A 24,114-nucleotide genomic window follows, 5' to 3' on the forward strand; every position below is an offset into this window, starting at 1 on the left:
TATCAGTGTGTCATAGTGGCAGGGACTTGAAAATAAAATGAACACAAGAAAAATGTCTGAAATAGAAACTGGTTTGTGAGCTTTTGGATATTATTGTGAAAATGGCAATCCAAACTTTACTAAATTGGTGTTCATAAGAGGAACTTGATTCTGCAAGGGCCTTTCCATTATAAGAGATTCCTTTAATAATTAGTTTTCAAGAAATTTAGACTGTACTGGACAGAATCAAAGTAGAAGGTATAAAAATCTTAGGTACAATGAGGGACTCTACACAGGAAAAATTACTAGTCCATTTTTTTATGCCCTTATGACACAGACCCTAGGACACTTCCAGATGAAATTATACCAAGCACAGAGACCATACCTGGAAGATTCTGGCAATGAAGGAAGCTAGTGGCCGCTCAGAACAAATAGAGGATAGTACTCTAGAAAAGGAGCTCACTGAATTCTTAAATCAGCGAGGTAAATCCGGACACTTCTAGATCCGCCCACCCAATTCTACCCATCCCTCCCCTGTAATGCCCTAATCCTACCCCAATCCTGCTTTTATCTGGCAGGGAGAAAATCTGCACGTGTCACGTGCACGGCATGGGCGAATTTACGCCCTGCCAGATGCAATTTGAGGAGGCATTTCAAAACCCAGTGTCGGGATCTGAAAAGCTGTCTGGGGAAATCTGGACATCCGGTAACCCTATAGAACACTAGTTGACATTAAACCAATGCTTAGTCGCAGAGAAACTATTTCAATTAACATTGCCTCTATTCTAGCAATAGAAAAGGTACTAGAAAATAGAAAGACTCAAAAGAGAAAACCCTGTCTTTAAGAGGTTTAAGAACGTTTTCAGGCAGACTTCCTGTGCCTGGAAGAGAAGATGATTATGAAAATTGGATGGAGCAAGCTATCCATATGGTGGAGCAGTGGGAGTGGCCTTCCAAGGAAAAAAGAAGGTGACTAGGCGATAGCCTAATGGGCCTGGCTGTACAGATTTTTGGCATTGCAGAAAGTAGGCCTGACTAAGGTGACCATACGTCCCGTTTTCAATGGGACAGTCCCATTTTCGGACCGACCGTCCCGTTGTCCTGACCCACTGCTTCGGGACACCAAAATGTCCCGTTTTCAGGGACAGCGTCCCGAAGCTGTGCGCGGGAACACCAGGATGGCTGATCACTTTCTCTCCCTGCCGCGCCGATTGAAACCCTGGGCCGCCACCGCGCTGCTTCTTGGCTTCTTTCCCGACGTCAATTTTGATGTCGAAGTGGAAGTTCGGGCCAGTCAGGCAGCGATTGGCTGGCTCCGAACTTCCTCTCCGACGTCAAAATTGACATCGGGAAGAAGCCAAGAAGCAGCAGCGGCGGCCCAGGGTTTCAATCTGCGTACTAGGGAGGCAGACTAGCAGGCAACGGCGATACACGGGTGGGTGGGGGATTTGAATCCGTAGGGGGGTGCATCGCTGGGGGGTTGAATCAGGCACTGGAGGGAAGGAAGGAGGTAGGCAGTTAGGCTGGCTTCGGGGGAGGGACAAAGGCAAGGGAAGACATAGGAAGGAGGCACTGGGGGCACTAAGGACATGGGAAGGAGGCACTGAGGACATTATGGACATGAGAAGGAGGCACTTGGGGCACTTTGGACATGGGAAAGAGGCATTGGGGGCACTATGGAAATGGGAAGGAGGCACTGGGGGCACTATGGACATGAGAAGGAGGCACTGGGGGCACTAAGGACACAGGACAGGCACTGGGGGGCCCTATGGACATGGGAAGGAGGCACTGGGGGCACTAGGGACACAGGACAGAGGCACTGGGTGGCACTATAGACATAGGAAGGAAGGAAGGAAGGAAGGAGGGAATAGAAAGGGACAATTGTTGGACCTAAGTGCAGAAAAAAAGAAATGAAAGAAAGGATACACAGACAGAAGGAAACGCAACCAGAGACTCATGAAATCACCAGACAACAAAGGTAGGAAAAATGATTTATTTTCAATTAGTGATCAAAACGTGTCAGTTTTGAGAAATGTATATCTGCTGTCTATATTTTGCATTATATTTGTCTATTTTTCTATAGTTACTGAAGTGACATTGCATATTTTAAAGACATTTACCTTGACATCTTTGAAAACCCCCCAAATATAAATGATAATTAACATTTTCTCTGCGTATAGTGTGCTTTGTAGTTTTTTTAAATTTTATGGTTACTATTATGAATTAATATGAAGATATTATGTGTACATGAAAAATGAATGGAAGAAATTGAGGGCGGGATTAGGGGCGGGACTGACAATTAATAGATGTCCCCTTTTGATGAAAACAGTAAATGGAGGCCTGACCTATATTTTTGGATTAGAAACATAGATCTAATAGAGGGAGAAAACCTTTCAGATTATCTCTGGAGGCTAGAAGCTCTGCTTAGGAGAGTAGTCAGGAAGGATGGCTTAGCACCCTCCAGAAAAGAGTCTGCTATGATAGAATAACTCAGTGTTTTTCAACCGCTGTTCCGCGGCACACTAGTGTGCCGCGAGATGTTGCCTGGTGTGCCGTACGGTCAGGGCCGCCATCAGGGCAGTACCACCAGTCTAGGGAGAGGGGCGGTCCGCCCCACGTGGACAGGAGAGAGCTGGACGGAGGACCCGCGGAGTTCAATACATCTCGAGCCGCGAGGCTCGTCTTCTGTTCCTGCCTGCCCTGCAGCTAACATATAGCCGATCGCAAGCGTTCCCCGATGTCAGCGCTGACGTCGGAGGGAGGGCTTAAGCAAAGCCTGCCCTCCGACGTCAGCGCTGACGTCGGAGAATACTTCCGTTCGGCTATTTGTGCGCGGCAGGGCAGGCAGGAAGCAGAAGACAAGCCTCGCGGCTTGAGCTTCGTTTTGCTGAGAAAATTGCAAAGATGGGCTGGGAGGCAAACACGAAACACAAAAGGGGGGAGGGAGTGCGTTTTGGACACAAGGCATGAACTTGGGAGAGAGGAAGGGAGGGAAAGATATGCTGAGGTGGGGGAAGGAATGCGTTTTTGGACACAGAAGAAATGGACTTGGGAGAGAGGAAGGGAGGGAAAGAGATGCTGAGGTGGGGGAGGGAATGCGTTTTTGGACACAGAAGAAATGGACTTGGGAGAGAGGAAGGGAGGGAAAGAGATGCTGAGGTGGGGGAGGGAATGAGTGTTTGGACACAGAAGGCATGGACTTTGGAGAGAGGAAGGGAGGGAAAGAGATGGTTGTGTACACGGGGAATAGAAGAAAGGAGAATTTTTGGTCATAGGGAGGGAGTGAGGTACAGATAGTGGCATACCAGGGTGGGGGGGGGGCGGTCTGCCCCACCCCGGGTTTACGTCCCAAGGGGGTGCACAGCTGGCCACCCTCCAGTGTTGTCCCTAGGCCGGAAAACTGCGGCTCTTTAGCCACTTGAGTGCCACCGCTGCCATCGGGAACAGGCCGGCACCAAGTTCTCCCTGCTTTTCCCTGTGGGGCCGGCCAACTCTCGCCACTCGTGTCAATTCTGACGTCGGAGAGGACGTTCTGGGCCAGCCAATCGCTGCCTGGCTGGCCTAGAACGTCCTCTCCGACGTTAGAATTGACGACGGGTGGCGAGAGTTGGTCGGCCCTGCGGGGAAGAGAAGCAGGGAGAACTCGGTGCCGGCCTGTTCCCGATGGCGGCAGTGGCAGCCTATTCCCCAGTGGCGGTGGCAGCATTATAAAATACTTTCTTTGTGTTTATTTGATTCCTATATATTTATATATAGTCAATATAGGCACAGTTAAATTTTTTAACTTTTTCTAATGGTGGTGTGCCTCGTGATTTTTTTCATGAAACAAGTGTGCCTTTGCCCAAAAAAGGTTGAAAAACACTGGAATAACTAATAAGAAGTGCTCCCCATGCAGACAGAATGATCAAGCACCTGAAGCTCCGTGGAGGAAAACAGTTTTTACAGTTGTTCAAAAAGGTCAGAAAGGAAGGGGAGCAGGAGGCAGAAACTCTGGCTTGCTCCAGGGCAAAGAAAATCTCTGAACTACTTGTCAGGTCTTTTGCCCAGATGAATGAGGTGGCTCAGGCAATTACAAAAAGAAATAGCCTTCTTGAGGACACAGGATAATCCTATGCCTATTCCAAAGGTTGAGAGAGAAGTAGTGGGTACTGGAGTGATTATTGGAAGCATAGATCGATACAGAAGCAATGAGTGGGATGTAAATTTGGCAAAAGTAGAACATCCCATACCTTTGCATGATCCATACCCCTACCGGGAGAGATCAAGACAGTTGGCACCAGGATAGGGTTACCATACGCTCTTTTGAGGACATGTTCAAGGGTCCAGACGGCTTTTCAAAACCCAGCAATTTCAGTTTTGAAAAGCCTCCTCAAATCTCATCAGGCAGGAAGGAAGTCCACGCATGGGGATGGGCGAAACTGGGCGGGTCTAAGGGTCCGGGTATTCCGATTGGAAAATCTGTCAACCCTACAGCAGGAGACACAGAAGATGTGAGGGCATATGATGAAGTTAATTGGTGGTAGGCTCAGGAGTAATCTAAGGAAATATTTCTTTACAGAAAGGGTGATAGATGCATGGGATAGTCTCCCTTTGGTGAAAACCAAAGTCTGTGTCTGCATTCAAGAAAGTGTGGGACAGGCACATGGGATCTCTTAGGCAGAGGAGAAGATAGTGGATGCAGCAAATGGGCAGACTGGATGAGCCATTTGGCCTTTATTATTGACAGTGCATCGTAGATGGAAATATGTTGGTCTCTCTGTTTCAGACAGAGCGCAAGCCTCCCAACAGTGTTTCGTTTTTGTAAAAGCCTCAAAATTGAATACCAGTCAGATACTTAATGACTTTATTGAACCAGGGCAGAAGATAAAGATGTTCTTCAAGCTGTGGTATCCATTGCATGATTGCATATTTTCTTAAACTATTTCATGGTAGTGCTATTGTCATTTTCCTGATTTTGAGTTTACTTTGTTCATTGAATTTGTTTATAATTGGTCTTTTTATTACTGTTATATTGTTAGTTTTATTACTGTTATATTGTAAGTTTTATTTTGAATTATACTTGCTGTACACTGCCTTCATAAAGGTGGTTATTAAGTCCAAATAAATAGATAACTGAAGCAATTTTACAGCGTTGTGAGAGAGGTAAGGCCTCTAGGGGTGGAAGTGATGTCCCCACATGGATTCATTCTTTAAGTGGAAATCATTTTTATTGAAACAAAGAAGCAATAAACAAGCAATACAACAATTTTGTAAAAACCATCCCACCCCATCCCAAAAGAAAAGGGGAAAATAGGGTGCGAGATGAGCGAAAACCAAAAAACTATACCAGCGTTCAACAAATTATAAAGTCAATAAATAAGTATGGAAGTATAGTGGGAGTGAGTTCCAAAAAGGTCTCCATATATGACGGAAGGATCTCCAAGCCTTGCGATCCGAAGCTCGCATCCGAGTCCGTTCCAATTTCAATAAAATCAACATCTGGAAGCACCACTGTTGCAGAGAGGGAGGATGAGGATGAGCCATTGCAGCAGTTTCACTTTCTTCCCTAGAAGAATGACTTTTTGCAAAGAAGGAACATAACCCCTGGGAGTACGTGCCTGCAAGGAAAAGATATCAAAATGCAAAAGAGGATCCACCTTCACTCTACAGGACCACAAAGCAGAAAGATACCTCAATAAAGATTGCCAAAAGCCTTGAATGTAAGGGCACAACCAAAACATGTGGCCCAAAGAGGCTGCTGGATAATGACATTTCAGACAGTTGCCAGACGAAGCTGGGTTCAAATAGCAGGCTTGAACAGGAGCTATATAAAGGTGCAAGGCAAACTTGTAGTGAATCTCCCAATGAGCAACAGTAGCAATGAGACACTGCGTCCGAAGAAGAAAGGACTTAAAAGTGGCATATTGAAAGGAAAGTGTCAAATCAGCATTTCAACTTCCAAGCCTCTGCATATTTGGTATAATTCAGTTTAGTGCAGGAATCTTGCAAAGCCAAATGGTGGAATCGCAAAGGCACTTTCAAAGAATTGCCTAATATATACAAAGAGGCAAATTCCTTCTGCACATCCTCAAAGATCTTGCCAAGGAAGACTGGAGATATAATGGCATAATTGACAATAAGATAACACCTCTGTCAAACATATTCCAAACTCTGCTTGTAGATCCAAAAAGGACTTGATATGCCCATCTTCAGAAAGGACAATGAAACAAGTAGCAAAGAACCCAAAGCCTTCCATTGATGAAACATGCTCCAATACAGCCTGAGGAAAAGCAGGGTTAGAGCAAACAGACAAAAAAGGGGAAACCATCACAGAGTACTTCTGGCGTCTACAAAGCCGCCGCCACTACTGCTGGCAGCAGTTGAGATAATTTCAAGACTGGAGGTAAAGGCAATTCCATTTGATGTAAGTAACAACTAAAAATGTCATGGTCCCATGAGAGACAGCTCCAAGTGAGTCTCTGAAAAATCCTGGGCAAACACATAGAAAACAATGGACAGCTAAAGTCGAGTCAGCACGGCTTCTGCAAGGGTAGGTCATGCCTCACAAACTTATTGTACTTCTTTGAGGGGGTAAACAGCCGGGTGGATAAAGGGGAATCCATTGACATCATTTACCTTGACTTCCAAAAAGCCTTCGACAAGGTACCGCACGAACGACTGCTTAAAAAGCTGTGGAAACACGGGGTGCAAGGGGAGGTTCACCGATGGATCAAAAAATGGCTGGCAGGCAGGAAACAGAGGGTTGGAGTAAAGAGCCATTACTCAAACTGGCAATGGGTCATGAGCGGAGTTCCGCAGGGGTCGGTGCTGGGACCGCTCCTGTTCAATATATTTATTAATGACCTTGAGGTAGAAACAAAATGTGAGGTTATTAAATTTGCGGATGACACCAAACTCTATAGCAGGGTTGAAACCACGGAAGACTGCGAAGATCTGCAAAGGGACCTAACGACACTAGAAGAATGGGCTAAAAAGTGGCAAATGAGCTTTAACGTAGGGAAATGCAAGGTCATGCATGTAGGGAAAAAGAACCCGATGTTCAGCTACAAAATGGGGGGATCACTGCTAGGGGTAAGTAACCTTGAAAGAGACCTGGGAGTTAGACACAACTTTGAAGGCGTCGGCACAGTGCGCCACAGCCTCAAGAAAAGAAAACAAAATGTTGGGTATCATTAAGAAGGGTATCACGACCAGGATGAAGGAAGTCATCCTGCCACTGTATCGTGCAATGGTGCGCCCGCATCTGGAATACTGTGTCCAGTACTGGTCGCCGTACCTCAAGAAGGACATGGCGGTACTTGAGGGAGTCCAGAGAAGAGCAACTAAACTGATAAAGGGTATGTCATATAATGACAGACTGAAAAAGCTGGGGCTGTTTTCCCTGGAAAAGCGGAGACTTAGAGGAGACATGATAGAAACCTTCAAGATCCTGAAGGGAATAGAAAAGGTAGACAGGGACAGATTTTTCAGATTATGGGGAATCACAAGTACAAGGGGGCACTCGGAGAAATTAAAAGGGGACAGGTTTAGAACAAACGCCAGGAAGTTCTTTTTCACCCAGAAGGTAGTGGATACATGGAACGCGCTTCCAGAGGCTGTGATAGGCCGGAGCACGTTACAAGGCTTCAAAGAAGGTTTGGATAGGTTCCTAGAGGATAAAAGAATTGAGGGGTACAGATAGGAGTAGAGGTAGGTCATAGGGATAGTCAAGGACTACTGCTCAGGCAATGGGCCTGATGGGCCGCCACGGGAGCGGACCGCTGGGCGAGATGGACCTCTGGTCCTGCTCAGCGGAGGCAACTTCTTATGTTCTTATGTTCTTAATCGATACCAGTCAGAAATGTGCCGCATGGCACAGGCCACCATTAAATGGTGGATATTCAGAAATTCTAATCCCCCACTACACTTAGGAGACTGCGTGGGGATATGATCGAGACCTTCAAAATACTGAAAGGAATCGACAAAATAGAGCAGAGAAGATTATTTACATTGTCCAATTTGACATGGACAAGAGGACATAAAATGAAGCTAAGGGGGGGCAAGTTCAGGACTAATATCAGGAAGTTCTGCTTCACACAGAGAGTGGTTGACATCTGGAATACTCTCCCAGGGGAGATTATTGCAGAATCGACAGTCCTAGGCTTCAAGGGCAAACTAGATGCATATCTCCTTGAGAGAGGCATATAGAGATATGGTTAGCTATAGGGTAAGCCAGGTGTATACCTGGCAGGGCCTCCGCGTGTGCGGATCACCGGACTTGATGGACCGAAGGTCTGATCCGGAGATGGCGCTTCTTATGTTCTTATGTTCTTATCTGAATTACAGAAATAGGTAGTCTTGCTCTCTTCCCTTGCCATAAATAACATTGTAATAATCTATGGAGTTTCCGCTCATCTCTCATCTGCAAAAATAAAGGCAACATTTGAAAAGCATAAAGCCATTTAGGCACCAAAATTATGTTAAATAAATGGATGCACCCCAGTAACATGCCCTCCACACATTCAATTTCACCACAGTTTGACATCAGAGCAAGCATGTTAACCACATATAAACTAGTCAAATGGACAGAAATAATAACTCCCCAAAATTTAAGGGAACGAGAGACCCACTGAAAAGGAAAGTTGCCCCTCCACAATTCTCGAACTCCAGGCACTAACGGAAGCGCCTGAGACTTCCTATAATTAAGTGAAAACCCTGACAAAGTTCCATATTCCTGAAGCGCCGCAAGCAAAAACAGATAAAGATTGCACCGGATCCATTAAAATCACTAACAAATCATCAGCATAAGCTAAAATTTTAACCGAAAGCTGTGGAAAAGTCACCCCCGAAATATCTGGATGCTGCGCCAGGGCATGCAACAGGGGTTCCATAGAAAGGAAAAACAATAACGGAGATAAAAGGACACTCCTGGCGAGTACCCCTGGCAATAGGAAATGTCTCAGAATGTATACCTTTCACCAGCAGAAATGGTCTGTAAAAACAACCCGTAATACCAACATATGACAATGTAGTAAACAAAAATTGCCAGCCGACCCAGTCGAAAACCTTGTCAGCATCCAGGCTGACAACTAAAGAAGGAGCCGTCAAATGCTGACAATGAGCCTTACCCATCAATAATTTGTGAACATTAACAACCGACTGTCGCCCACGTACTAAATCAGTCTGCTCCCAACCCACCAAATCTGGGAGAACCACCCGCCAACCAATTGGCCAACAAAGTAGAAAAGAGCTTAACATCTTCATTGAGGAGCAAAATCGAATGATAAGTAAGGGATTCTAACAGAAGTCCCGGTTTAGGCAACAAACTAATCTGTGTAACATTCTCATATAAGGGAAAGGCGCCAGATTCAATTACAGTGTCAAAATGAGCTATTAAGGATTCCACCAAAGCTGGTTGCAAAACCTTATAAAACTCGCCAGAGAACCCATCTGGTCCCAGAGCAGAGTATAATTTCAACTTATTGACAGGAGTTTGAAGTTCCTTCCCCATAAACAGTAAAGCCCAGCCACAGCCTCGTCCAATAACTTAGGAAGACCACTGTGCTCTAAATAAGAAATCGCATCAGACAGAGCAGCCGCATCATCCTTAGAATATAAATCCGGAAAAAACTACACAAATAATTTTGCATTCTCCTCAGGTTTGTTTGTTACACATGCAGAAATAGTAAGTGATCCCCCACTAGAACGAACAATCTGAGCTAACAAACGCCTAGCTTTATTACCAAAGCGATGAAAGTAGCCTTTTTTATACAAAAGATGGAGGAGGGTATGTTCAGGACTATAAGCATCCAAGGATACCTGGAGAGCATGCAACACTTCCCTAGTAGCCAGCAGCGGACATTGAATGTAACCTTGTGACACTAAGCTGGGATTCTAATTGCAAGATCTGATGAGCAAGCCGCTTCCGGCGGGCACTCACATAAGCAATAATATCACCATATATTACCACCTTAGCCTTAGACCAAAAAAGCGAGGCCTAGTCCCGATGCCCACCATTAAAAGTGACAAATTGTTCTCAGCTATGATGACACTCGAAAGTCCGGATCATGAAAAAGATACACTGGGAAACGCCAGCCCCTGGAAACACAATAATATTGCGGAGGCTCCACATCCATCCAAGCCATGCAGTAATCAGATATCTCCCCAGGGCCATTGGCAGCAGCAGACACCAGAGAAAATGCAGAGGCTCACAAAAACAAATCAAGTCTAGAATACGAACCATGGTGTATAATCGCATTCAGACAGATGCAGAGCCTGCCAGATATCATCCAAGTCCAAAGAGGACACAAGAGAGTAAGTCAGAAACAAGACCCCCCTGGAAGAAGGAGAACCCAAAGACCGATCCTAAAAAGGATCTACCACTGCATTCATGTCACCAATAACAATCAAATCCTGAGACACATAAGGGGAACACACCTCCAGAAGATGCCGGAAAAAGACAGTTGAAGACTGATAGACAACTAATGATTAATTCCCTCCCAAACATTTGCAATCGCAACAGATATCTCCCTTCAGTATCCTTCTGTAACAATTCAGCCGTACACTGTGCTGCCTTAGCAATAAGAACAGCAACCCCTCCCCATCTGTCCCTTGAAGGAGAATAAAACACTTCACTTACCCAACCCTGCTTTAATTTCACATGATCTACATCACTCAAACAAGTCTCCTGCAAGCACGCCACAGCCACACGATGTCTCCTAAGAGCCTGCAAAATCTTACTTCTTTTAACTGGGGAGGTAATGCCTCCCACATTCCAAGTAAGGATCCAGTTAAGAGAACTACTCAGGAGACAGCATACCAAACCACCAAGCAGATACCAGGTGACCACAGAAGCAGGAGTGCCCAGCCCTCACTCCCACCATACAGAAAAGTAACATATATAAACTTACTATACCTGCCACTCACACCCCAGTCCCACCAAAAAACTGAAAAGCCCCCCCCAAAAAACATCACTCCCCATCTCCACCAGAAACACAACCATGCTCAAAGACTCCGAGACACCTAACAGACACTCAGAGTGGAGGACCAGAAATGATACAAGGGCCCTGCTTCACATCCAATGCAGGCTAACACTCCTAAATGGTAAACCTTAAAGTAAATAAAGAACATTGCCACCAAGCAGAAAAGCATAACCAGAAAACAACAAAAAGTCAGGTTAATTGTTGAATATAATCTTTCACTACTGCCACAGAATCAAAGACTGTCCAAACGCCATTGTGATTAATCTTTAGCACAACTGGGTACAGAAAGAGGAACCGGATTTTCTTGGTGGCCAACTCAGAACAGATGGGCTGAAAATATGACGGCGTCGATCCTGTAAGGCTGGGGAATAAATCCTGGAAATGACAACAGAGGAATCATCATAGGCAAGGGAATCTCTCCTGTGCCATAGGCCCGCAATAATTCCACTTATGTAGATAGTTGTGAATTTTAGCTATCGCAACCCTCGGGCACTGACGATCACTGCCGGGACGCCGAACACGGTGGGCCCTTTCAAAACAAATTGGCCCCATGACCTTAGGAAAGGGAAGTTCTTTTGTAACCCACTCCTGCAGTCAGCCAATGCTCCGGCAATCCCACAAACCACACATTGTCCTGTCTCAAATGATTTTCGAGATCCTCAAGTTTAGCCATATGATCCTGCACTAAACCATCCAACCTCTCCAATTGCTCCTCCATAGCACATGTAGAATCTTCCACCGCGGACATATGATTTTCAACGGACACCTGGTGTACATGAACTGTATCCCCAACAGCCGCTCAAGAATGTGTCAGCTGGCCCAGGGACAAATTTCTCCATCTGCGACTGAAGGGCTCTGGAAACCGCGGTAGTAAGCTAGGAGAGCTGGCCATCATTAAATTCATCCGACATTGGCTGCTCAGCAGGTGCCATCCACCCCGCGAGGCTTTTCTTTATCTTCTGAGTCTGGCTAGCCATCATGCCCCGGGTTGAACACAAATATGTGTCCATATATTAAAGGTCCTAAAACACATGGCAAGAGTGTTGGAAGTCTGAGAAAATATAGCGATAAATGTTGAAATGCAGAGCAAGGCCCCCGGGAGCTGCAGGCAAGCACGTCCGCAACTCCTCACTACATCACATGACCTCCTCGGCTTCATTCTTTATTAGGGAGAGGCTTGGGGGAAGGGGAAGCATGTGTCCTCCAAGGACATGGCACAACTTTTTAGTTTCAGCTTTGGCTGAAAATGAGCTAAGGATTTTCAGCCACAGGTTTGGTTTTGGCAAGAACCAAAACCACCAGTTTCAGTCAACCTCTAGACTTGATGTTTGGCTTATGTGGTGTTTTAATGTTGCTGTAACACTCTATTATAGATAATTTTCTTGGTTTATTGTTTTGTAATATATGATCAGAAATTTAAATAAACATTTATAGCATACTATGAAACTAATGAGATTGATTCACATTTAAGGATTTCCCATGATAGTCTATGGAATTTCTATGACATATGGGAAATAGTGTGGACAGTTGAGCGAACCAGCATCTAGTAACCTAAAGCTAAACTTCAGCAAGGAAAGGAGAAACAGACTGACCTTCAATGTCTCCTTCCCGCCTCCCTGTACAAAACACACAATTGGAATCTTCCACCATAATTGGAATCTGTGGAAGGAAATGAAGGAAAAAACAGCTGATATTTATATCTAAGTCCTGCTTAAAAAAAATAGCAAATACTAAACAATATTTCTAGCAGAGATGTAGCATTTCAGAGCACTCATTCACTTCATATTAGTATTAATGTGACAATTACTGAAAAAGAGGGTCTCTGAAAACAGAACAGGGACTGTCTTAACTGTGGAAAACTCTGAAACCATGCAAGCATGTAAGTCTCTTTAATGACACTTATTTGGCCAAATATCTGCCTGCCGCTTCATGTGTAAAATCAAAAGTAGAAAACCCTAAGCATAGATTGGGATCCCTTTGAGCTATACAAAGCTCATAATCATCATTACATGGCTTAAAAAGACAAACATCAGCACTGTTCCTCCATATGTGGTAAGCAGCTCAACTCCTAGTTTCAGGGTCAAGGGTCCAAACTAAGCAAAACACCTGACAACTACTACTTATCACTCGTACTACTATAGTACCATAACATCTTCAGTCTAAGTATAACAATACTAGTCTTTAAGCCAGTTACATTAACGGGTGCTAGAATAGGATGTGTATGTTTGTCTTTCTTTTTTCTCTCTCGTCTCTCTCCTTGGCCGCTGTCTGAATGCTTTCATTTCTTCTGTCTCTTTCCTCGGTTGTCCACCACCACCCCATTGCCTGGTCCCCCTGTCCAGCAGTAGGCCCTTCTACCTATCCTTTTTACCTCCCCCCTGTCCAGCAGCAACCCCTTCCCTGCTCCACCTGTCCAGTAGTACCCCTTCTCCTTTACCTGCTCCCCCCCTGTCCAGCATCCACTAGCCCGGGGCAGCCTCGGGGCTTTTGCTAGGCTGGCCCACCTCACATTATCGAAGTGGGCTGACCTAGCAAATGCCCCGTGGCTTCAAGATGAAACTGCGGCTGACTGCGTTTGCTGGTCCGGGGATGAGAAGTGGCATCCCGGCAGCGCAGGAAAGTCAGGCCGGCATCGGAGATCGGGGCAGATGGCAGGCAGTGGTGCATGTGCGGTACGGAAGCACACATCACAGCAGCATGGGATCCGGCATCGTACATGCGCATGCGCGCTCTAGGGTTTTTATTATAGAGGATATAAATTTTGCCACTGTAACTGACAACCAAAATCATCTTATTACTTCATTGTCAGCCCAGCCTTGCATTTTCTGGTAGGTCAGCAAAGGCCTATGGTAGATCATATCATTCATATCTGACCTTAGTGCATGTCGGTGCAGATGGGCTAGCACCTCAGAATAAAGTAACAAAAGTCTTTGATACAACCCTGAGGTGCGAAGAAATGTTAATTGTCTGTGCTTAAGATATACAGTAAGCCCAGCTGCACGGTCTAACACAGATAGTTATCAGAAACCATTGTCAGAGTGATACTGGAAATTACATTCAACTCCAGTCTGTGAGGGACAGTTCTTCTCCCTTTTTTCTTCTCCAGTCCTCCTCACATCCTACTCACTTGTATTCACCATTGTTTCAAACAGTTTACAAATTATAAACAGAAAGATATTGGGACATACAATAGTTTCTATTTTAGAATAAGACTCCAACCTATAAAAGCCTACTCTCAGCAACACCCCCTCCCTCTCTCTGGAACCTGAAGCCTGGACATCATCCCCCCCCCTCTCTGACATGCCTAAGATCAGATATGAATGATATGATCTCCCTTAGGCCTTTGCTGACATTGGTAAGGCCACCAGAAAATGCTGACAGCTAAGGCTAGGCTTGACAATCAGTAACACGTGGAAAATGACTTTGCTAAAAAAAAAAAGACAGAAAAATGGTTTATATCTGCAAAGCAAAGGACTTCAATAAAAAGTTCATAATAATGTTAAGCAATACTGTAGCAATATCATCTCTTATATTAATTCAAATTTTATCCATGCAAGTGTTGCATAATTGATACATGTGTAGGGCCATTTTCAATATGACATCTAAATCTGAGTCTCGTTGTTTTGTAGAACATGCTCAAAATTCAATAGTGATAATTTTTAAAAATGGCCCCAAATCTATGAGGTGTTGCATTCATCAAATCGGTGTCCATTGTGCAGCGATAAATGTCCCCATGTCTTTGCAAATATTCTACACAAAATGTCCAAGCTATGATCCACCATAAGAGCTAGAATGCAGTCCAGAGCAGAGCAGGAGGTCGAGCCAAAGAAAATGTAACTCCTCCTACACAAATTCATGGGTGGGGATACATAACCTACTTGTCAAGACTCTTGTATGCCCTTTGCACTCAGAACTTACACTGGGTCCTGAAGACACAGTCTTATGCTCCAAATCTTCTCGGTGTACACACTTGTACTGGCACCTCAGGGACTCTAGGTTCCAGTGTGTTTCAAAAGTGCTTGCAAGACACAAGTAGGGGAGAATGGGGTCAGGTGATGGGGCTTCTTGAGTTTACATAGCAATTGATTTGGGGGACATTCTGTGTCAATGCTCATCACAGAACCTGTGACAGATGGCAAGGGGGGTTCTCAGGAAGGGATGAGGGGAGGGGAGGGGAGGGGGGGGAACTGACCAGCACAGCCCTAATAGGTTGTGTGCTGATGTACCATAGAGAATTAGATTCTTGAGATAGGTCAGGGGTATCAAATCACATAAGGGGGCCAAAAATCAACCATAGGCTAAGTTGTGGGCCAACATTTTTTTAATGATACTTAGGGGTCCTTATTATTAAGGTACGCTAACCGATTTAGCACGCGCTAAATGTGCACCATAATAAAAGCACCGCTTAGTCTTAGTAGAAGTATAGAGTTTACAACCTCCTCCAACCACAACCTCTCCAGCAGCAGACAGAAGCAGGATGTTGAGCTACCCAGTTTTCTGCACCGTTTGCCATATGTTTGACTATTCACCCTCCGAGAGGTGGTCTTATATATGCACTTGATGCAGGGAACTGTAGTGCCTGAAGAAATAAGTTAGACTCCTGGAAGGCAGAATACTGGAACTAGAAGCACTTCGAGCAGTGGAGGTGGAGGACAGACAGGCAGAAAACTTCAAGACAGAGGAAACCATTAGGAAGAAGTCCAGGAGTTAGAGTTCATCGAAGAGTCATACAGAGAGACCATGGAAAATCACCAGCAACAGTGGAACTGCCAAAATATGCCCACAGTAAGTGAGGACCACCTGGAGGACAACCACAAGGAAGAAATGGGTGACATAGTAGCGGACACCTGGAAACAGCGAAGGGAACCCACAGGAAGACGAGTCCGGTGCAAGCTAACACCAGGTTGAGGGAAGATAGAAGTACACAGAGGACACGGACCTATGGCTGGAGAGATGGACATACACCAGGCACATGGACCTGTGGCTGGAGAGGCAAGAGAAGAAAGAAGACAGCGATTGTCATGGGGGAATCCATCAGACAAGTTGACATCCACTTAGCGGGAGGAAGACGGGATCGGCTGGTGACCTGCCTACTGGGAGCCAAGATAGAAGACATAGTGAGCCGTATCAACAGGATCATCGAGAGCGTGGAAGAGGAAGATACAGCGGTGGTGATCCATGTGGGAACAAACAACGTGAGCAACAGGAACTACAGCAGGAAAGTACTGAAGGACCAGTTTCAGATGCTAGGAAGGAAGCTGAAGACCAGAACGCCGAGGGTAGCATTCTCGGAGAACCTTCCAGTACCCAGAGCCAATGAGAAGAGGTAGACAAAGCTGCAAGCAGTCAACACATGGATGAGGCGCTGGTGTGAGGAAGAAGGATTCCACTTCATTCGCAACTGGACGACACTCTGGGAGAAGAGCAAGCTATTCAGGAAGGATGGACTTCACCTCAGTGGAAACGGAACGAGGCTACTTGCAAGCAACAAGAAGAGAGAAATTGAGAAGTTTTTAAACTAGGAAGAAGGGGAAAGCCGACAGTCGACCGAAAGTCGATGGTTCAGGAACTGGTATTTCCAGAGGATACCGTGCAGGAAAATAGCGGTGAAGACTCACCGGGTAGGGCTGGTCTTTGATCTAGGGGCCACCGTGTGAGTGGACTGCTGGGTACGATGGAACACTGGTCTGACCCAGCAGTGGCAATTCTTATGTTATCATAGGCAAGACAGGAATCCTGATGGATTGAAAGGGACACAAGAGGGAAGGAAATGCAAGATAAGAGGCAGCAAACACTAGTGTATGTACATGAACGCAAGGAGCCTAAGGAATAAAATGGGGGAATTGGAAGCTATGGCACAAAAAGATAACCTTGACATCATCGGCATCACGGAAACATGGTGGAATGAGGAAAATGTCTGGGACACTGTGCAACCAGGATGCAAGTTATACCGCAGAGACAGAGTGGGTCAAAAAGGTGGGGGTATTGCCCTATCCATCAAAAAGGGAATTGAGTCTACCAGAGAGAACATGCTGGAAATGAAAAATAAGTTAGTCTCTATGGGGCAAAATTCCGGGAATGAATGGAATGGAAACGAATATTGGCATCTTCTACCGACCCCAAAGAAATTGATGGAGAAATGATGGACGAGATTAATGCAACTGCAAGGGAGGCAATGCAGTTATCATGGGTGACTTCAATTATCTGGGGATAGACTGGAACCTAGGCACCTCTGGCTGCAGTAGGGAGACCATGTTCCTGAATGCTGTAGGCGATTGCTTCCTGGAACAACTTGTCAAGGAAAATACGAGAGTAAATGCGATTCTGGACTTAATTCTAAATGGATTATGAGGACCAGAGTAAGGTATAGAAATAGAAGGGATGCTGGGAAACAGTGATCACAATATGATCCGCTTCACCCTGGACATGGGGGCAAAACATCGATCCAAAATGACGGCCATGGCACTGATCTTCCGAAAAGAGAATTATGAAGGGATGAGACTCATGGTGGGAAAGAAGATTAAGAAGAGGATAAGGACTGTAAAAACCCTAGAGCAAGCATGGTCCCTTTTTAAGGACAAGGTCACCGAGGCACAAAATCTATATATACCGTGTATCAACAAGGGATCCAAGAGGAAAAAGAATAAGGAACTGGCTACAGCGGTGAAGGAAGCGATCAGACAGGAAGACTTTGTTTAAGAAATGGAAAAGGTCAAAAATGAACAAAAACTGGAAAAAGCACAAACAACATCAAAGCAGGTGCCATAACGTGGTAAGAGGGGCCAAAAGAGACTACGAGGAAAAAATAGTCAAGGAGGTGAAAAACTTCAAGCTGCTCTTTCGATATATCAAGGGGAAACATCCTGCAATGGAAGTGGTAGGGCTTTTGGATGACCATGAAATAAAGGGAGTGCTAAAGGATGACAAAACCATCACCGACAAACTGAACGCATTTTTGCGTCTGTATTTACCGATGAGGACATACACAACATAAGCAGGAAACACAGATGGGAAACTGACAGGGTTGACGGCCAGTTTAGAAGAGGTATGCAGGCAGATTGATAGGCTTAAAAAACAATAAATTCCTTGGATTGGATGGTATTCATCTGAGGGTAATCAAGGAACTGAAAGGGGTAATAGCTGAACTGTTCCAACTAAGAGCCAATCTGTCGATCAAATTGGGAAGGATTCTGGAAGGCTGGAAGGTGGCAAATGTTACGCCAATCTTCAAGAAAGGTTCGAGGGGAGATCTGGGAAACTACAGACCGGTGAGTCTGACCTCGGTACCCAGAAAGACGGTAGAGGCACTGATATAAGACTGCATCATTGATCACCTTGACGGACACAATCTGATGAGGACCAGCCAGCATGGCTTCAGCAAAGGAAGATCTTGCTTGACGAACTTGCTGCACTTCTTCGAGGGAGTAAACAGACAGATAGACAAGGGTGACTCAGTTGACATTGTATATTTGGATTTTCAGAAGGCGTTCAGTAAGGTTCCGCATGAACGACTACTTTTAGAAATTGCGAGCAATGGAATCTAGGGTGAAGTACTCATGTGGATTAAAAACTGGCTGGTGGGTAGGAAACGGAGTGGGGGTGAATGGACAATACTCGGACTGGAAAAACATCATGAGTAGAGTGCCACAGGGTTCGGTGCTTGGACCTGTGCTCTTCAACATATTTATAAATGACCTGGAAATTGATACGACAAGTGAGGTGATTAAATTTGCGGACAATACGAAGTTATTCAGAGTAATGAAGAAGCAGAAGGATTGCAAAGACCAGCAACGTGACATAAACACACTTGAGAAATGGGCCGCGACATGGCAAATGAGGTTTAACGTGGATAAGTGTAAGGTAATGCATGTCGGTAACAAAAATCTTATACACAAATGCAGGATGTCCGGTGTGGTACTCGGAGAGACCCTCCCCAGGAAAGAGACTTGGGAGTACTGGTTGACAAGTCAATGAAGCTGTCTGTGTAATGTGCAGTGGTGGCGAAAAGGGCGAACAGAATGGTAGGAATAATTAAGAAGGGGATCACGAACAGATCGGAGAAGGTTATTTTGCCGCTGTACCGGACCATGGTACACCCTCACCTGGAATACTGTGTCCAGCACTGTTCGCCGTACATGAATAAGGACACAGTACTACTCGAAAAGGTCCAGAGAAGAGCGACTAAGATGGTTAAGGGGCTGGAGGAGTTGCCGTGCAGTGAAAGATTAGAGAAACTGGGCCTCTTCTCCCTTGAAAAGAGGAGACTGAGAGGGGACATGATCAAAACATTCAAGATAATGAAGGGAATAGACTTAGTAGATAAAGACAGGTTGTTCACCCTTTCCAAGGTAGAGAGAACGAGAGGGCACTCTCTAAAGTTAAAAGGAGATAGATTTCGTACAAACATAAGGAAGTTCTTGTTCACCCAGAGAATGGTGGAAAGCTGGAACGCTCTTCCTGAGGCTGTTATAGGAGAAAACACCCTCCAGGGATTCAAGATAAGGTTAGAAAAGTTCCTCCTAAACCGGAACATACGTAGATAGGGCTAGTCTTAGTTAGGGTGCTGGTCTTTGACCTAGGGTCCACCGCATGAGTGGACTGCAGGGCACAATGGATCACTAGTCTGACCCAGCAGCGGAAATTCTTATGATCTTATGTAGGGGAAAGGGCAGGAGGTGAGCTGACCTAGATTTAGTCGTACAACAAGTATAACCAAAAACTTGAATAATAATAATAATAACTTTATTTTTGTATACCGCCATACCCCGAAGAGTTCTAGGCGGTTCACATTAGTTAAACAGAGATTACAAGTGGTTACATATCAAATTGATCATAGAGTTGCAAACAGCAAGGCGAGAGTAGTTACAAGTGGTTGCATATTGAATTGATCATAGAGTTGCGAACAGCAAGGAGCGAAGTGGGGGGAGAGGAGGGAGAAGGGGGAGGGGAGTAGATCAGGACGGGGGAGGAGGAGGGTAGAAAAGGGGCATTAAGGGTCTTGGTCTCAGAATAGGTGAGTTTTGAGTGATTTTCTAAAGTCGAGGTAGTTGTAGGCCTGGAGGACCATTTGGACTAGCCAAGGGTTTAGTTTGGCGGCTTGGAAGGCGTAGATTTTGTCAAGGAATTTTTTTGAGTGGCATAGTTTTAGGGAGGGGAAGGCGAAGAGTTGAATTTTTCAGGAGTTTTTATAGTTGTGGTTAAGGGTGAAGTGAGGGGTGATGTAGCTTGGGGATAAACCAAATATTGTTTTGTAGCAAAAACAGGCAAATTTGAATATGATTCTGGATTCTAGTGGGAGCCAATGGAGTTTGTGGTAGAAAGGGGTGATATGGTCCCATTTTTTCAGGTCAAATATGAGGCGGACAGCGGTGTTCTGGATCATCTTTAGTCTCCTGATTGTTTTCTTTGTGGAGCTCAGGTAGATGATGTTGCAGTAGTCCAGTATGCTGAGGATGGAGGATTGTACTAAGAGGCGGAAAGAAGAGTCGTCAAAGTATTTTTTTATGGTGCGGAGTTTCCAAAGTGTCGAGATACTTTTCCTGACTGTGATATCAGTGTGTTTCTCGAGGGAGAGATGTTTGTCCAGTGTTACACCCAGTACTTTTAAGGTTTGTTCGAAGGGGAATGTGGATCCTTTTATTTGGATTGTGGTGTCTTTGATTTTGTCTTTGGGGGTTGCTAGGAATAATTTGGTTTTGTCTGGGTTTAATTTTAGTCTGTAGGATTGCATCCAGAGTTCTATCTGACTAAGTATGCTTGTGAGGGAGTTAAGGAGTTCTTGAGTGAAATTGGTTAGAGGGATGACTATGGTAATGTCGTCTGCGTAGATAAAGAATTTTAGCTTGAGGCTTTGCAGGAGGTTTCCTAGGGAGGTGAGGTAGATATTGAACAGGGTGGGGGACAGGGGGGAGCCCTGTGGCACACCGCAGGAGTTTTCCCAGGAGTAGGAGAGGGAATCGTTTTTAAATACCCTGTAAGATCTGTTCCGTAGGAACCCGTTGAACCAGTTAAGGGCCTGGCCGGAGATGCCAATGTAGGCAAGGCAGTCTAGGAGAATGTCATGGTCGACTAGATCGAAAGCACTGCTCAGGTCCAGTTGTAAAATCAGGGCACTGGATCCCAGACTGAAGAGTGTGTGTATATGGTCTAGGAGGGAGGCTATGATGGTTTCGGTGCTGTGATTGGAGCGAAAGCCTGATTGGTTGTCATTAAGGATATCAAATTTTTCTAGGTATGTGGTAAGTTCGGCGTTTACCACCCCTTCTGCTATTTTGGTGAATAGCGGGATACTTGCGATAGATCTGTAGTTGGATGGGGTGCTTGATGGATCTTTCTTATTTTTTATGATAGGAGTTATTGAAATGTGGCCTTGTTCTGCTGGGAAGCTGCCAGTGGTTAGTAGTAGGTTTACCCATGCTAACATATTGGCTTTAAAATGTATTGGCGCAGTTTTCATAATGTTGGGGGGGGCAGGTATCCAGTCTGCAGAAGGAATTTGAATATTTGTTAAAATATGTGTTGAAGGTTGGCCAGTCGATATTTGTGAATTGATTCCAGCTTAGGTCTGATCTGGATCCTGGGTCTAGCTTGGGCCTGTCTGAGTTTAGAAGGATTGGAAAGTCCCAGTGGGGGCTGGCTGGGGCAGATATCGATGATCTTAATTTTTGTATCTTTGTGTTAAAGAAGTCTGCAAGGGTGTTAGCGGTTAGAGTGGATTCGTTAACGCAGGTGTCGGTGAGAGTTTCAAGGTTGTAGAGGTCGTTGACCAGTTTGAAAAGGTTGCTGCTGTTGTTTGTAACATTTCCAATGTTGTGGGCATAGAAATTTTTTCGTTTGTCCTTGGTGAGGTTTTTGTAGTTTTTTAGTTTAAGTCTCCATGTAGCCCTGTGTTCTTGGGCACCAGATTTAATCCATTGTCTTTCTGATCTTCTTAGGTCTCTTTTTGCCTGCACTAACTCCGAATCAAACCATCCGTCCTGGATTGGAGATCTAATTCTGCACGTTTTTAAAGGGGCAATTTCGTCTAAGATATTTGTGCTGTCTTTGATCCAGGAGGTCATGATTTGGTCCGTTTCTTCGTTTTGTTTTGAGAGAGATTCGTAGAGGGGCCAGAATTCAGCCGGGTCGATTTTACCTCTAGTGGTGTGAGTTTTGGTGTTTATTGATATTCTGTTTTTAGTGGCTTTTTGTTGGCATTGGATGGAGAAGTGGCATAGTTTGTGGTCGGACCATAGGGAGTCTGTCCAGATATCCTGATTCCAGTAAAATTTAGGGGTGGCTGGGTTTTTGGCAGAAAATGTCACTAGGTCTAGCTGATGGCCTCTTTGGTGGGTTGTGATGGGCGGAGGCTTGAAGTAGCCTAGTTGAGAGATTAGTAACCAAAAGTCGGATATGTCTGGAAGGTCTGTTTGCTCTAGGTGAATGTTGATATCTCCACATAGAAGGTTGTATAGAGTTGGAAAATAGAAATTTGGCGAAGTCTTCCTTGGCTAGGGTCCATTTTTTTGGAGGGATGTAACAGAGCGTGATTGTTATGGAGGAGGCTAAGGATTTTGAGGTTAGGGAGGCGGCTAGCATTTCTAGATTGGGGGAGGATTTGGGTGTTGAGTGTGGTGCAATTTAGGTGGTCTTTGAAGATTATTGCTAGTCCGCCTCCTCTTCCCCAGGTTCTGGCTAGGGACAAAATCTTGAAGCCTGGGGGGAGACAGTCTTTGATAATGATATCTGTGTCTGATAGAAGATATCAAGATATTTCGGTGAGTAGAACGAAGTCGGGATTGGTTTCGGTGAGCCAGTCTTTAATAAGGATGGATTTATTTCTCATCGATCTTATGTTTAGGTAGAAACCTTGAAGGTTCTAGAAGTTGGTGGGGTCGATTGGAGAGTAGTGGGAGTAAGCTAGTTTTTTCAGTGATCTTTGTTTTTTTAAGCGAGGTTTGGTTGGTCTGTGGGGTGGTGGGGGATTGGGGGGTGGGCTTATGTTTGGGAAGTCATGTGGAGAGTGGAGTGTGGGTGTATGAAATTTGGATTTTGCTGTGCGGTATGAGGAGTGGAGGACAGGGATGTGAGTGGAGCATATTGGGTCAGCTGTGCAGATCCTGATGGTGATGAGTTAAAGTATGAGCAGCGTAGCACATTGGTGAGGGTTTGGCCAGGCCATAGTGGCGCACTAGAGGGGTTTTTTTTTGGTTTTGTTTTTTTTTCAAATTTATACGGGCTTATTGGGTTGAAAGGAATTGCAAGGCAGAAGGAGCAGCAGGGTTGTTACAAGCTGGAAAAGCTGTTATGTGCTATTATATAATTGCTGAGGATTGGTACAAATGCTTAAGAATGCTATAGGTATATAACAAATGCTTAAGAATGCTGTAGGGATATAACAAACAGTTACATGCTGTTACATGATGAAGGCTGCAAGAATAAAGATGTTACATGCTGTTAAATTCTAAAGGTTGGTACAGCGGCTGTGAGTGCTAAAGAAGAGTAACATGCTGTAAAAAAGATGTGGCATGCTAGTGTACAATTGAAATAATTATCAGGTTGGAGATCTTGGTAGAGGTCTGTGGTTCAGTTTGTTGGAAGTTTGTGCTGAGTTGGAGCTTGGTGTTTTCGCTTAAGGCACCTACTTAGTGATACTTATCCGACTGGTCTTTTGGTCCAGTTTTGCAGCACAGGGTGACCAGAGTAAGAAAAATCCAGTCTGGTACTGACGTAGAGTTAGTCAGGGCCCAGGTTAACCCCTGGAGGTATCCAGTCTGAGTCTGGTCTGGTCTGTGGGGTTAGCCGCTGTTGGGCTCTCCTGTTGGTTTCGGGAGGGGGGCGGAGCAGAGCTCCCACGCTCCTCTCCACTGTGCTGGGGCCGAGGAAAAGGCTGTGCTCCGTCCATGTGAGCACAAAATCGGGCTCTCCTGCTGGTTTCGGGAGGGGTCGGAGCAGAGCTCCCACGCTCCTCTCCACTGCGCTGGGGCCGAGGAAAATGCTGTGCTCCGTCCGTGTGAGCACAAAATCGGGCTCTCCTGCTGGTTTCGGGAGGGGAGGGGAGCAGAGGCTGCCCAGTCGGAACTTATACGTCAAAACAGGTATACTGTATTTTTCACTCCATAAGATGCACTTTTCCCCATAAAAAGTGGGTGGAAAAAGGGATGTGTCCTATGGAGTGAATACCTAAATCCCCCCG

The 24,114-nt window shown here is 45.2% G+C and overlaps 1 protein-coding gene across 1 annotated transcript in view; it reads right to left on the reverse strand.

Annotated features, from left to right (window-relative positions):
* TRPM8 (transient receptor potential cation channel subfamily M member 8) overlaps positions 1–24,114 on the reverse strand; it is a 2,182,726-nt gene that overhangs the window by 1,494,633 nt on the left and 663,979 nt on the right. Inside the window, 1 exon segment of the mRNA XM_033944097.1 lies at positions 12,533–12,599. Coding sequence (XP_033799988.1) covers positions 12,533–12,599 — 67 coding nt within the window.

Source organism: Geotrypetes seraphini, chromosome 5 (assembly GCF_902459505.1).
Source record: "Geotrypetes seraphini chromosome 5, aGeoSer1.1, whole genome shotgun sequence".
Classification (NCBI taxonomy): Eukaryota; Metazoa; Chordata; class Amphibia; order Gymnophiona; family Dermophiidae; genus Geotrypetes; species Geotrypetes seraphini.